Genomic DNA, 16,059 nt, shown 5'->3' with positions numbered 1-16,059 from the left:
GGTAAATTAACTAAATGTATCGGCGAACTGCTGTAATATTGTATATTTGGAGTGTCAAACTATTTTTTTTGTTTTCAATTATTGGTCATGCCTGTGAAACAATAGAAATGTTTCACGAGTTGCTCATATTATTACTTAAACACAGTGGCGGGCTGTGGATTTTAACGCTAGGCCTTCAGTAGTGCTGTGTCGAAATCAATCCAGACTGAAAAAAAAGTGTGGTGTGATTTACTACAAGTCCGCTAGAGGGTAGCGTTAGCCAGGAAATAACTGAACGACCTTTCTTCATGATGTCCATTTTTTTTTCTTAAAGTCTGTCTTGAAAATGGCTTTAACGGTAAATCTCCAAACTAATAAATTTCTTATCCTTCAGCCATTTTATTTCTAATCGCCTTTCAAAACTCTTAAGGACACTTTACAGTCACGGGATAAGAACTTTTTCTTTCTGTGCGGGTGAGCAGCGGCAGCCATTCGCGCCAGCGTTCACTCTACCCAGAAGTAACAGCAGCAGGAAAGTTATGAAAGGAAGAAGAAAGGAAAGAAAAACAAAGTACAGGAGCTGCTGGAAAGGCAGCCACTCTCGCGGCGCCATCTTAAAGTCAAAAAGCAACAACAAAAACTAAAAAACAAATAATATGACAACAAAAAGAACCAAATAGTCATTCATTCTTCAGCACTTGCTGTACCCTCTTTGTGACATGAAGCAGTTCCAGATGAAAGGAGAGAGGATCAAAGCATCCTTTTCAGCAGTGGATCAGGGACGTCATGGTGTAATGTGCACGTCTGCTAAACACGAAGCTATAGCATCCATTGACGAAAAAAGATTGTCTCACATCTCCTGTCCCACATAAATCCGCTTCAATTCCAAGCCGCGACAGTTCCACATACGCATCGGCGCTTTGCGCTGACGCCCCTTTCTTCTTATCGCGGGATCCTCAAGCTATGCATCCATCCAGCCGCATACTGTCCAACAGTACCGACCTTTGTATTGAAAAAACTGCTATTAAATCAACACAATATACAGTAAAGTCTCGTTATATCGATATTCAAGGGAGTCCGAAAAAATATCGATATAACCGGGACTATCGATATATCCGATATCGATATAACGAGACTTTACTGTATTTGCTTATGCAGCTCGCTACCAATACAGTATGCTAGCTCTGGCCAGTATGCTCTTGTCACTCACGGCTTGTGATCAGGACAGTTTTCGCAAACTATGATTGGATATTTACAAACAGAGGACTTCACTATGTAGTACGACAAATACTTGATGGTCCATTATAATGACTATTTGTTTTTGTTTTAGGTCGAATAGAGAGTGTCAGATTGATCAACATCATCGCAACCAATGCCAGTACTGCCGTCTCAAGAAATGTTTCCGAGTGGGCATGCGCAAAGAAGGTAACTCTTTTTTTTTTTTTAATTAAAGCCACCATACAGGTTCTTTATTGTTCAAAGGGTCAATGCCAGTTAAATCCGCTAATCCTATTTCGATATATGTATTTAATTATTTATTTTCATTGTGTCGCATTTGTCTATCTCTGACCTATCGTAGCTCAGGAGTCTATTTATGTGTGTCCAATCAATTGCATGTTGTTAATCTCGTACGTGACATGCTAACAGAGATAAGTGCTTTGCTAAGACATCCAAGTCATTTAGGCTTAAGCCAGTGTTGAGGGCTGGACAAACTCTTTAAGCGCAATCCAATTCGAGAAATTCAGTCCATGCGGTGACGCTGAATTGATCCATTGTTCGGGTTGCTTGTTCTGCGTTAAAATGTAATTTCATTCAATAATGTTTTTATCATTTAGGTTTATTGACATTTATTAGTTGGGGCGGTTTTTTTCCTTATAAATGTACATTTTTGTCATGTTCAAAAATTCTTTGCGACATGAGAAAGCGTTTGGAGACCATTAAAAACAAATTGAGATGTCGTCAGAACGGATCGTATCTGACTTGTCTGCGTTGCTTACCTCACACAGAGCAGAAGCGGAACATAAAACAAGTTAATGAGACACAATGATTGCTCCCTGTATGGCACTTGTCTTTGCCTGGGTGCGTCGACTTGGAGGTCAAAGTTCAGGGTCATCCAAAGTGCAGTGTTCTTTGTGTCTAGAAAAGATTCAGATGCTGCATTCAGTTGCTGTGGAACGTGGCCACTGCAAGGTCATCGTATCATTATCCTGATCACATTTATCCAGCAGTGCTGAAAAGAAAAATACAGTGATACTCAACCCATCTTACGAACTTAATTGGTTCCCAGAAAGTGTGTGTAAGGCGAAAAGTGTGTTTTCCAAACATTAATTTCCCATAGGAAACCATTAGAATGAGAATAATCCGTTCTCAGGTCCCCATATAACATATTTTTCAACTAAATAAGCCTAAAACTACACACAATATACCACATTTTATGTATAATAAATGTGATATGGTATTGTAATTAAAGAAATAAACTGTACTGTATAATAAAGTCGTTTTATTTACCTTTGTGATGGTCGTTGATGGCTTGATGCAATGCATAGCTTTTTGCATAAATTGTCTCAATGAGCTCTGTGTTGTACATCTTAGAAGTTGTGATATTTCAACAACAGATGCAAGCAGACACACTCGCAACTTCATTAATAGCTGGTTCCCTTGCTTGTATGTTCTCTTCAAATTGTACAACTGGCTTATGCGGGTTATTTGTGGAGCCTGATTGATGGGATATTTTAACCTTGCAGTCTACACTCTGCCTTTGAACTATCAAAGTTGAAACGAGTCCAAATTTCACTGTGTTTTCTACCCATTTTCTCACCATTTCACTTTTGTTTTTTTTTTCACTTTGTTTTTTTTTTGTTTCAAGCTCTGTCGTCTCCCTTTCGTGTGTGTGTGTGTGTCTGTTTCTGTAACCCCTGCCCCTGTTTCACTCCTGCGTGTATCCTGCTGCGTGTGTCCCCTTCCTCCTCTCCCACGGATCTTGACCAATCACGTGCGGCTTTAACCGAAGACTGGGGGACTTCAGCTTCGTTCACTTCAGAGATATAGCCCCAACAACCGACTCGTTCGCGAATTACACATCACTCATTGTGGCGCTCCGTGTGTTTCCCGAAAAATAGTTTGTATGCCAAGATTATATTCTCGCGAATTTAACGTTCGTAAGGCGAAAGGTTCGTTAGCTAAAGCGTTCTTAAACCGAGGTACCACTGTGTTCTGATTCCGGAAGGCTAATTTGCGTCCCTCTATATTGAAGAAAAGAATGCTAATCAGATCAATCCCGTCTGTTTATAATCTGACATATCTCTGGTTGAACCCAGTTTTAACTTTTTTTTCCCCCCTTCCATTTTCTCCTCCCTTCGTCTTTATCTCCCCAACTCTGTTTCTCCTTCCCCGCCAACCCCCCACCCCCCTTGCTCCCCCAACCCAACTACAGCAGTTCAACGCGGCCGAATCCCACCGCAGCCTAGTCTCAGTCCCACCCTCACGCCCATAGGTGGCGCCAGCGGCCTGGGAGCTGGCGAATTCTACAATAATAACAACAACAATGGAGGGAGCGGCGGTCAACCGGTTTCCGAGCTCATCTCGCAGTTGTTGAGGGCCGAGCCGTACCCCAATAGCCGCTACGGGCACCAGTACAACCAGCAGGCCGGTCCAGATAATTCCATGGGTATTGATAATATCTGCGAACTGGCCGCACGGCTTCTTTTCAGCACGGTGGAATGGGCCAGGAACATCCCTTACTTTCCTGATTTGCCCGTGTCTGATCAGGTTCGTAAAAACATATCCAGGGATGAGAATTTTCCCGCAGATCGGCGGATTTCCGACTTTTTCAGACCAAAATAACCAGATAAAACTAAATAGGTATTCTCGCTTTTTTGCTGTTCATTTCCTGTTTCGGCTTGTGTTGGCGGAAAGCGCCATTTTGATTGGATGATCTTGACTTGGGTGCTGTTGATGTCGAAACAGGTAAACGCCCCCTTTTGAATAAGCGGCTGCGTAAAAAAGCCCCATGCTAACGTTAGCATCAATATACTACTGTGAGAGGCAGCAGAAGGCAAGCGTGCAAGCTAATTAGCAGTGTGCATGCCAGCTAGCAGTAACCTAATAATAATAATACATTTCATTTCCAAGCGCCTTTCAAAACTCTCAAGGACACTTTACAGTCAGGATATTTTTTCTGCGGGTGAGCAGTGGCAGCCACATGCGCCAGCATTCACTCAACCTGGAAGTTCTTTAATTATTAAAATGAATAAACAAACCTATAAATAAATACAGAAATATATATATATATATATATATAAACAAATACATACATAAATACATGCGTATGTTCACGGTAAATTGACTTGATTTTATTCTGATAGTTTGGCTGAATGTGTGTGTACGGCTCGACTTACGACCACCCGTACTTACGACCATGATCTCCAGACCCTATTTTTAAAATTAAAATTTTAATTCTGCGCCTGGCACAGTAATGCGCGAGCAGGCCAGCAACGCGTATATTTAGCCTCTGAGTCTCTATTCAACATTTTGAATGGATTTCGACTTGCGACCATTTTGACTTACGACCGTTTGGTCAGAACGGAATTCGGGCGTAACTCGGATGTTACCTGTACTTATCATCAGATGTAATTCATTAATATTTTCCGAAGCCTAGCTATCATTTGATATTTAAAGAAAATAAGATGAGATAACCTTTCTTCGTCTCAAGTTGGAGAAATTCCCAAAATGAAGAAACACCAACGCTTTACTGAGTCAACATGTCACGACAATTTCCTAGGTGGCCCTGCTGAGGTTGAGCTGGAGCGAACTGTTCATCCTCAATGCGGCTCAGTCGGCTTTGCCGCTTCACATGGCGCCCTTGTTGGCTGCGGCGGGTTTCCACTCGTCGCCCATGTCGGCGGAACGCGTGGTGTCCTTCATGGACCAGGTCAGGGTGTTCCAGGACCAGGTGGAAAAACTGACCCGACTGCAGGTGGACTCCGCTGAGTATAGCTGTCTCAAAGCCATCGCACTCTTCTCCCCAGGTGACTTTTCATTAGTTTTTTTTAATATACAGTAAAGTCTCGTTATATCGATATTCAAGGGAGCCCGAAAAAATATCGATATAACCGGGACTATCGATATATCCGACCCGGTTTGCATGTAATTTTCTCCGTGCGTGCATAGAAATAGTATCGATATAACCGGGACTATCGATATATCCGATATCGATATAACGAGACTTTACTGTACTCTATATGTATTATGTATCAAGTATATGTAGTAGAAAGTGTGTGTCATAATTGTGAGAAAAGAAGACAAGATTTCGTGGAGCGAATGACGTTCGAAAAAAAAAACATATTTCCAGTTATAAATGAATTTAATTATTATTATTATTATTATTATTATTATTATTATTATTATTATTATTATTATTATTATAAAGCGCACCAGAGTATAAGGCTCACGCACAACAGCTGGTGTAGAGTGGGACCGTGGCTTACGAACCTAATTGGTTCCCAGACAGTGTGTAAGGCAAAGTGTGTATCCCAAAAATTAATTTCCCATAGGAAACCATTAAAATGAGAATAATCTGTTCCCAGGTCCCAATAAAACATACTTTTCTACTTTCTAAGCCTTAAAACTACACAAAATATACCTTATTTTATGTATAATAAAGGTACTATGGTATTATAATTAAAGAAACAAGTTGTACTGTATGATAAAGTTGTTTTATTCGCCTTTGTGATGGTCGTTGATGGCTTCATGGAACGGAGTGGCCGGTTTCATCAGCATGAAACACTTGATGAGGAACGTAGCCTTCTTCTTTCACCATCTTGAGCAATGATCCCTTGTAGGTGCTTTCTCTGCGATCATTTTACCTTGTTCCTCATCAATTGTGTTCTGTTTAGCTGGGTTGATAGCTTTTTGCATCAAGTGTACAGATGGCTTGTACGCGTTATTTGTGGAGCCTGATTGATGGAAATTTTAACCTTGCAGTCCACACTCTGCCTTTGAACTATGAAAGTTGAAACGAGTCCAAATTTCAGTTTTCAATCCATTTTGTCATCTGCCTGTCTCTTTAATGTTTAAACCACCTCCCCTCACTGCTGCGTTCTTAACCAATCACGTGGCTTTAACCGAAGACTGGGGGCAATGAATAGAGGACAAAAACAATCGGCTGCCATTTTCTTGTTAGGAGAATGGGCTCTTTCGCGAACGACACATCACTCATTGTGGCAGCTCCGTGTGTATCCCAAAAAATAGTTTGTATGCCAAGGTAAAATTTTCACAAATTTAACGTTCGTAAACCGAAAAGTTCGTAAACCAAGGTGTCACTGTATATTCTGCTCAGTAGCATTCAATCATTGGGTCCTTTACAGTTCAACACGACTCTTTATGTAACCTTCCCACAACCTCAAATAACCCCCTCCTCTCTCTCTCTAGATGCCTGCGGTCTGACAGATGCAGTCCACGTGGAATCCCTTCAGGAGAAGGCTCAGGTGGCTCTGACCGAGTACGAGCGAATGCAGTACCCGAGTCAACCTCAACGTTTCGGACGCCTGCTCCTTCGCCTCCCCGCCCTCCGCGCCGTACCCGCCAGTCTCATCTCCCAACTCTTTTTCATGCGCTTGGTGGGTAAGACCCCGATTGAGACGCTCATCCGAGACATGCAGCTTTCCGGAAGCTCCATCAGCTGGCCTTATGTGCCCATGTGATGGCAATTCTTTGTCCATCCGTCACCCCTTTTTTCTTTTTCATGGCGTTGCTGAGAATCCAGCATCACCAATCAGGTTAGTATTGATGGCCAGAGCGCATAATTCTCTGCTCGTTAGAAGGCGGGACATGGTTGATTGACACTCAAACAAACAAACGAGAAAAAAAATTAAACCAAGGAGAAAAAAAAAAATCACCAAAGTTCCTCCGTGTGTTGATGCACAAAAACAGAGAAGATGACTCTTATGGACTCTTGTGTCTGCTTGTGATTTTATTCCCCAGGGCTCATGATTGCTTTATTCTCCCGGAGTTACAATAGACTAATACCTCATTTAACATCAGAATACTTTCATCTGATACAGGTAACATCCGACTTACGACCGAGTTACGTTCCGACCAAACGGTCGTAAGTCGAAATGGCCGTAAGTTGAAATGGTCGTAAGTCGAAATCCATTCAAAATGTGGAATAGAGACTTGGAGGCTAAATGACACGCAAACTCACACCCTCTGGTGCCGTCACACGGTCAATTGCTGTGCGTGAGTGAGATGTTGGCTACCTAGCAAAAATTGTCCTACGCGTTACCGGCCTGCTAGCGCGTTGCCGTGCCAGGCGTAGAATTACATTGTTTAAAAATAGGGTCTGGAGGTCATGGTCGTAAGTACGGGTGGTCGTAAGTCGGATTTTACTTGTATTTGAAAAAAAAAAATGTACATGTTCCACACCAGAAACCGCCTTTATTCTGAAAAACCGCCTCGCGACCAGGCCTCGTTACAAGCATCTTACACGTTCATATTTCTTGCTTCTTTTCCAGAATTGCACATATTCAAAGTTGAAGCAAGCTCCTCTAAACAACAAATCAATGATGAGCTTTTAATAAGTGGCATTATCAAATTAATCACAAACACTAAAAAGGCCCTATTTTCGTGCCCATTGCTTTGAATAGGACATTTGCGCCGTTGTGGGGGGTAATGCAGATTTAAAGGACAACCGACACCATTTTTTTGTTTCCTAACTGACATCAGAAAAACGCTTTAAAGCATCTAAGATACCCAAAACACGCAGGCTGATATTTTTAGTCAAAAGCTAAACACTAATAAAAATGACTTAAAGTGTCCCAAAACGACTTCAAAATGACCTCGAAGATGCAGTTTCAGAAGGTCCCGCCCCCTTGTTCGTGACGTCACACCAGGACGTCTTGACTTGCTCTAGAATCAAAACAATGGCTTCAGATTCGGAGAATATGCTTTCTTGTTACTCTTCCAGTTATGAATATAGTTCTGAAGAGGAAAGCATAAATGTTTGCAATCGATTAAAGAAGTCCTCCTGTATCAATTCGACCTGTCAGGACTCCAATGTAGCGTCCCAGAAAATGCACAAGATGGCGCCAAAGCTCTGTTGGAAATGGGCTGATTTGTCTGCTGGGAATTTGGTTCAACTACTATCAAATAGTAGTCATGGTGCAACACACAACAATTCACCGTCGCGTTATTTATGTGTTTTCCTTCTAATTTCGCCATCAACATGGAAGTTTTCAGACCAAACAAAGTACCCAAAATGCATTGTGTGTCGCTTTCTCGGTCAGGAGCGTTCCTTACGTGACGTCACGTCAGGCATCGTCATCAACTCGAAAACAAGACTTCCTGAATATTCAGCGCGAGTCTTAAAACGTAAGAATCTTTGTAAAAATACGCTCAGTAGAAGTCATTTGAAGTGATTTTACAAATTATGGACACAACTTGACCGGAGGTGTCGGTTGTCCTTTAAAAAAAAAATGCTGTTTTTGAATGAAATACGATGACATCCGCCACACATCCTATAATAATATCTACGATTTGATCAAATGCTCCAAATTAGCATGACACTACCTGCAAAACAATACAAAATGGCGGCATACCTACCAAATTCACATTGGCGCTAAATAAGACTTGCAATGGCACAAAAATAAATATTAGCATATTAGCACAGGCGCTAACGAAAATAGGGCCCAGATTGAAGTACGTATTGGAACTTTTGTATGTGTGTAAATAAATGGAGGCCAACTTTGATTCCCCGTTGCATGTTTTAATGTTTTGGAGCGCTTCTAAGTTGTGTCATCGTTTGTATAAGTAATTCCTTTTCTTGTTGCTTTCTATGTTAGCTCCTCGTTGTGTTTCTGTGTTGACATAAAAAAAAAAATACCTCTCTAAAGACCCACGTTTTCCGCTATAGAATTCAGTGCTTTTGTATTTTGTAAATGATGTGAGGCGACTTTAAAATGGCTGATTTAGTGCACGGCGGATTTTTAAAACCAAAATGCAGTGGCGGGCCGTGGATTTCATTGCTAGGCCTTCAGTAGTGCTACTTCTGAATCAAACCAGACTGAAAAAAATGTCGTGTGGTTTACTATACGTCCACTAGAGGGTACCATTAGCCAGGAAATAACTGACCGACCTTTATAATAATAATAATGATAATAATACTAATAATAATTATAATAATAATAATGATAATAATAATACATTTCATTTATAAGCGCCTTTCAAAACACTCAAGGTCACGTGACAGTCACAGCATATTTTTTTCTGTGGGTGAGCAGCGGTAGCCTCACCTTTCTTTAGGATGTCCATTTTTCTTTCTTGCAAAATCCATCTTTAACAGTAAATGTGCAAACAAATCCATTTCTTCTGCTTCAGCCATTATGAGTTGACAAAACTGCTGTTAAATCAACACTATATTTGCTTATGCAGTTCGCTCGTGATACAGTGTGCTAGCTCTGGCCAGTATGTGCTTATCACTCGCAGTGAGTGATACTGCGATTAGCTAGTAACTAGCCAATGTGACGTTTCCAGCAGGCCTTGGTTTACCAACTCGAAATCTGATTGGTTAAAGCAACAGTTTAATGTACACTTGGTTCTCCAGGGCCTGCAGAACTGATTGTGAAGGCGTCCAGGTCGATTTTTGACCCTGGCGACAAATAATGGCTATCTCGTTGGCTACCTAGCTGGCTATCTAGCTAGCTATCTATTTGCTATATATTAACTAGCTAGCTAGCTATCTATTAGTTATATATTAGCTAGCTAACTTTCTATTTGAGTTATTCCGGGTTGAGTGAACGCTGGCGCATGTGACTGCCGCTCCTCACCCACAGAAAAACGGATCCAGTGAAAGGCGCTTATAAATGAAATATATTATTATAATTGAATGTTTATGTAGTCCTAAAACTCAATTTTTTGTGGGTCTTGCAATTTGAATGAAAATGACAAAAACCCTGGCACAAGGAGCGGACACATTTTTGGTCTGGCAGTGAATGAGTTAATGAATGATTAGTTTTCAAATTTGCAGTAAAATAAATAATGACTGTTATTGTGGTTTATATGGGACAATTTGAAAATGGCAGTGAAAACATCCTGTGACTGTAAAGTGACCTTGAGAGTTTTGAAAGGCGCTTAGAAATCAAATGTATTATTATTCTTCATCTTTTCAGTCCAGCAGAGAAGGCTTTGCAGGCCTTCACGGTCCGCCACTACCAAAATGTCACCCGTCTGCCAATGAGTAGGTTAAAAAAAATGACCCCTGATTCCCTACCAGGATTTACCTCACTCGAACAGTTTGAGATGCTTTGTTGTTTTCACCAGTATCCAATATTCCAATCAAATTTCATATTTTGCTTCTTGTTTTGATCTGGTTGTGCTTCTTTTAACCAAGTCACACATCCACGTCATTCATGAAGGTTAGCTATATATATATATATATATATATATATATATATATATATATATATATATATATATATATATATATATATATATATATAGCAAAAGATCAGGTGTGTCTTTTATTACGTACATTTTTATTCTCAAACCTGTTTAAAAAAAAGTGTTGTATTTACAGCTGTATGACGAATGCCAAATAAACACTGCGACGCGCACCACCAAGGTCTAATTATGTGCATGTGCTGCAAAAGAAATCCATCGATTAATTAATTCTCATTAAATAATTAAAGTGATAAACAACCTTGGCATGTTTTATTGTATTAGTGCTTACACCTCGTACATTGGATAAAAGATCTGTGTTCAAATGTCAGGTTTTTATGGGTGCGTAATGAGATGGAGTACAGTGATACCTCAGTTTACGAATGTAATTGGTTCCCAGAAAGTGTGTGTAAGGTGAAAATTGTGTCTTCCAAATATTAATGTCCCATAGGAAACCATTAAAAATGAGAATAATCCGTTTCCGGGTGCCCATAAAACATAATTTCCCACTAAATAATCCTTAAAACTACACAAAATATACCTTATTTTACGTATAATAAATGTGCTATTGTATTGTAATTAAAGACATAAACTGTACTGTATAATAAAGGCGTTTTATTTACCTTTGCGATGGTCGTTGATGTAGTTGCCTCCATTTTTTGTTTCTTAACTGACATCAGAAAAACGTTTTATAGCATCTAAAATATCCAAAAGACGCAGGCTGATTTTTTTTAGTCAAATGCAAAACACCAATAAAAATGAGTTAAAGTGTCCCAAAACTACTTCAAAATGACCCCGGAAATGGTGAGTTTCAGAAGGTCCCGCCCCCTTGTTCGTGACGTCACGCCAGGACGTCTTGCCTTGCTCTAGAATCAAAACAATGGCTTCAGATTCACAGAAGATGCTTTCTTGTTACTAATCCAGTTATGAATATGATTCAAATAGTTCTGAAGAGGAAAGCATACATGTTTGCAATCGATTAAAGAAGTCCTTCCGGATCAATTCGAGCCGTCCAATGTAGCGTCCCGGAAAATGCACAAAATGGCGCCCAAAATCCGTTGGAAATGGCTGATTTGTCTGCTGGGAATTTGTGTCAACTAGTATCAAATAGTAGTCTTGGTGCAACACACAACAATTCACCATCGCGTTATTTATGTGTTTTCCTTCTAATTTCGCCATCAACGCGGATCAACACGAAGTTTTCAGACCAAACAAAGTACCCAAAATGCATTGTGTGTCGCTTTCTCGGTCAGGGGCGTTCCTTCAGTGACGTCACGACAGGCATCGTCATCAGCTCGAAAACGACTTCCTGAATATTCAGCGCAAGTCTTAAAAGGTAAAATATTGCTATAAACGGTGGAATCTTTTGAAAATACGCTGCGTAGAAGTCATTTGAAGCCATTTTACAAATTATGGACACAACTCATCCGGAGGTGTCGGTTGGCCTTTAAATGACAACATTTCACCTGAAAAGATGTAGGTCTTGGTCCAACTCATTAGCTGTGTCTACTCCAGTGGTGTAAACCGTTTCATTTTGGAACTCCGCCATCTCCTTGTGGTTCCTGTCGGCTCTTGAGGGATGTTTCTTGCTGCGTCACCTGAGGAGCTGCTACACACTACAGGCCCAATGTTCAGGTACGAGTAGTCTACCTGTTGATGTTTGCTAGTATCCTCACAGGAGGCCTCATCATCATCATCATGTGTGAAGAAATATTACCAATCAGTGATCATTTCTGCCGCATGAAACAAATTATCTCATTCTGGTGTTTTTTTGAATAAAATAATCAAAACAAACAAATAACACCAACTTAATTCCTTGCAAAGAACCAATTTCAGAAAGTAAATGTGAATCCAACAAATTTCAATACTTGAAGTAATTACATTTTTCTTTTAATAAAATACAAAAATATACAATGTGCTTTTCTTCATTTTCTTTTCGTTTATATATTTACAATACATCACTTTACATCCACACACATGAAGTAAACCATTGTATTCTGTTGTTGTGTTTACAAGTCAAATGTCGTGTTGTATTAACTCTCCTCTCATTTAATCTTTAAAATGACCACAAATAAGACACTGATCATTTTAATATGGTTGTAAAGGCCAATAACAGTAGTGCAAATAATAGGCAACACAATTGTAAAAATACAGCAAAATCATGTACATTTTTATATCTTAAAAATCATAAGTCATCACATGAATGTCTCTCTATATATTCACAATAATAAAATAAAACCAAGTGTTATTTGTTCAATCCAGATTGGTCAAAAACACGGATTCTGTTTTTGATGTGACTCAATTTGGCTTTCAAGTAACCACAACGTTGTTTTTTCTCCAAAAAAACAGGATCCTGTAACAGAAAGTCGAAACATCCAATCGTGGTTGACCCCCCACTTTTCTCTGTCAATTTGTCCAATCTATTTTTCTACGGAATGAAAATGACATTTCCCAAATTCGGTGGAAACAATCATCTGTATACAACATTAATGTAGCGGCGACATTATCATCACTTACGCTTTTTTTCTGCTCATACTGCTTGAGGATATTTTGAATCCTGTCTCTGTCCTAGAAAAAAAACAGAAGCAAATGGTTTACTTGAAGTACACCCGTATGATATTATATATATATAGTATTTTAAATTATTGAAAATCCCACATAACCCTGTTTAAATTAGTTGTACAAGTTATAGGCCCCAATAATGATGAATTAAATAACATTTAACTTTATTTGAGCATTTTATCTCACAAAAATCTGGCATTTGAGCGGGGCTGTATCAACAGTAGCCATTTTTGTAAATAAAGAAATTGATTCAGAACTTCTACTTCAACCGGTCTTTTTCCTGTCTATTCAATTTCAAATTGTGTACTTTTGCCACTTAAAATTACTTTAGGGCTGCGGTCGTTGCATATTTACGTGATTTCAAATAAACCACAATCATTTCCACCTTCGTGGATTTTACCTATTGATATACTTTTTTTATTTGTGTACACGATTTATTTATTGTACACTGAACCACTTTGGTCGAACGTTTGAAGTAATAGAGTGTAGTTTCGCTTCCAGCCACCAGGTGGCGGCACGATTATTGAGTTTAAGATGAGTCATGTTGAACGAAGAAGAACGAAACAAGAAATACCTATACTGGACCTTCATTCGTACGTTTATTAAAAGTAATTGAGCGTTATTAACCCCAACCCTACTTTTAAGGCTATAAAAGAAGGATTTGCTAACTATTGTATCGTGCAATATTTTAATATGATCAATTGCTTTTGTGTACCGTCAATATATTTGTTGGAATTATTCGAAAAGTGAGCCAAAAGGCCCCCTCCATTCCAAGATAGCATAGCAAATTTCCCTACAAGTCTTTCTGATTCTGATATACAGTAAATCACAGTCAATTTGCCCGTCATGGTTTTATGTTATACTTATTTGTATACAGTGTTTTTTTATTGTATAATTAATAACTATTTTTGGTCGAACTCTGAAAGAAATAACGTGTAGTTCCACTTCCAACCGCGGTGGGCAACTGTGACGCCACAGGCACGCTTATTTAGTTTGAGATTCGTCAAGTAAAACGAAGAAGAGCGCATCCGGAAATACCTGTACCTTAATTCAGTACGTTTGTAAAAAATAATCCTGCCATAATCCTGCTTTTAAGGCTATAAAAAGCAACATCTGTAGGTTCACTTTATAATATATTATGACATAAGATCGTTTTTTTAATCAAGAGTTTGTGTACTGTAGTGTAAACAAAGACGGATTGCCTAACTACTAATATTGTGCAATATTTTAACATTGCGTTTGTGTGCCGTCAATATGAAAGGCTTTCTGATTCTGATATAGAGTAAACCGCAGTCAATTCTACCATTGTGGATTTTATCTATTATTTATTTGTGTAAAGTGTTTATTTATTGGACAATTAATAACTATTTTGGTCGAACTCTTAAAGAAATGACGTGTAGTTCCACTTCTAACCACCAAGTGGCGGCTCGCTTATTTAGTTTGAGATGAGTCAAGTAAAACGAAGAAAAACGAAACAGGAAATACCTATACCTTAATTCAATGCATTTTTTTTTAAAATAATTGAACGTTATCAACCACAGTTCTGCTTTTAAGGCTATAAAAAGCAACATATGTAGGTTCACTTTATTATATACATCCATAGATATATATAGATGTAAATTGCAAAATAAAATCGTTTGTTTGATCAAATAGTTTGTGTACTGAAAACAAAGGATTGGCTCACTATTGTATTGTGCACTATTTTAATGTTATCCATTGCTTTTGTCTGCCGTCATTTTATGTGTTTGAATTATTCCAAAAGTGAGTCAAAAGACTGAAATTGTGAAACGTTGATTGACATGTCCTACCTCTCTGCTTTTTCCATCCGTGACGAGTCGTGCCATGACAGCATCCAGCTCATTGAATTTACTCATAGTGGCACTGATATCTTTGTGAAGCTCTTCATACTCCTGATACTGATCGTTAAACACCGCTTTGTATTTTTCCCTTTCTTCCACACAGCTGATCTCCGGGTACTTCCTACAGCGACAAATAAACACAGTCACGTTGTTAAAAAAAAGACTCTCCAATGGCCAGTCGTGCAGATGTCTCCAAAATTGTTGGCTCACATGACGTAGTCTGCAATGATGTGCACTTTGGGGATGGAGTCGGGAGATGCGACTTTGTTCTGGAAGTCAGAGGTGAGCACCTGTTGCTTGTTTTGACCTTTGTTTCCTCTCGTGTCGGTTTCAGTCTCGAATGAAATGTGTTTGGCTTTTGGCGGGGCCAAGAGGGTCTCACTTCGATTCTGAAGAGATACAATTTTTTGATTTCGGGTGAAATTTCAGGGTGATACTGCAAGAACAATTTCAGCTTTAACTGCTCTAAAGACCATTTAAAGGACAACTGACGTCTCCGGACAAGTTGTATCCATAATTTATAAAATGGCTTCACATGACTTCTACTGAGCGCATTTTACAAAGATTCCGCCGCATATAGCTATATTTTACCTTTTAAGACTCGCGCTGAATATTCCGGAAGTCTTGTTTTTGAGTTGGTGACAAGTCCTCACCCTACGTCACTGAAGGAACGCCCCTGACCGATAAAAGGACACATTGTAGCAGTCCTTCCATCACGTCAATGCATTTTGCTGTACTTTGTTTGGTCTGAAAACTTCATGTTGCACCAAAAAGAGGCAGAAGAGGGCGACAAAGCTCCGTGTAAGGAATTAATCAGCCTGTGGAAACGGGCTGATTAATTCCTTATACGGAGCTTTGTCGCCATTTTCTGCCTCTTTTTTAGTGCTACATTTCCCGTCCCCAGATACCTCAAAATGGCACGGAATAAATTCTTTAATCATTGCAAACGTGTGCTTTCCTCTTCAGAACTATTTGAATCATATTCATAACTGGATGAGTAACAAGAAAGCATCTTCTCCGAATCGGAAGCTATTGTTTTGCTTGTCGAGCAAGGCAAGACGTCTTGGGGTGACGCCACGAACAAGGGGGCGGGACCTTCTGAAACTGGTCACTTCCAGGTTCTTTTTTTTTTGTTGTTGCAGATTTTGGACACTTTAAGTCATTTTTATTGGTGTTTTGCATTTGACTAAAAATGTCATACTGCGTGTTTTGGGTATTTTAGATGCTA

General features: G+C 39.3%; 3 protein-coding genes across 4 annotated transcripts in view; 2 read left to right on the top strand and 1 right to left on the bottom strand.

Moving 5' to 3' along the window:
- nr2f6a (nuclear receptor subfamily 2, group F, member 6a) overlaps positions 1–8,724 on the top strand; it is a 9,066-nt gene extending 342 nt beyond the window's left edge. The window contains exons 2-5 of one of the 2 annotated variants that reach the window (XM_089009118.1): positions 1,310–1,404; positions 3,416–3,747; positions 4,760–5,006; positions 6,409–8,724. In XM_089009118.1, coding sequence (XP_088865244.1) covers positions 1,310–1,404; positions 3,416–3,747; positions 4,760–5,006; positions 6,409–6,680 — 946 coding nt within the window. In that variant the 3' untranslated portion in view covers positions 6,681–8,724. Of the gene's footprint in view, positions 1–1,309; positions 1,405–3,412; positions 3,748–4,759; positions 5,007–6,408 lie in introns of both variants that reach the window. The other variant, XM_089009117.1, reaches the window with a different exon arrangement.
- Positions 7,376–16,059, bottom strand: part of marveld2l (MARVEL domain containing 2-like) — a 14,408-nt gene continuing 5,724 nt past the window's right edge. Inside the window, 4 exon segments of the mRNA XM_089008654.1 lie at positions 7,376–12,763; positions 12,928–12,978; positions 14,781–14,952; positions 15,042–15,220. Coding sequence (XP_088864780.1) covers positions 12,656–12,763; positions 12,928–12,978; positions 14,781–14,952; positions 15,042–15,220 — 510 coding nt within the window. The 3' untranslated portion in view covers positions 7,376–12,655.
- Positions 13,923–16,059, top strand: part of LOC148891107 (inhibin beta A chain-like) — a 113,765-nt gene continuing 111,628 nt past the window's right edge. The window contains exons 1-2 of the mRNA XM_089009120.1: positions 13,923–14,087; positions 14,935–15,113. The gene's annotated coding sequence lies outside the window, so the exon portion shown is untranslated. The remainder of the gene's footprint in view (positions 14,088–14,934; positions 15,114–16,059) is intronic.

Source organism: Hippocampus bargibanti, linkage group LG11 (assembly GCF_051943395.1).
Source record: "Hippocampus bargibanti isolate YZ-2025 linkage group LG11, ASM5194339v1, whole genome shotgun sequence".
Taxonomy (NCBI): domain Eukaryota; kingdom Metazoa; phylum Chordata; class Actinopteri; order Syngnathiformes; family Syngnathidae; genus Hippocampus; species Hippocampus bargibanti.
This window is presented reverse-complemented; position numbering and strand designations above follow the sequence as displayed.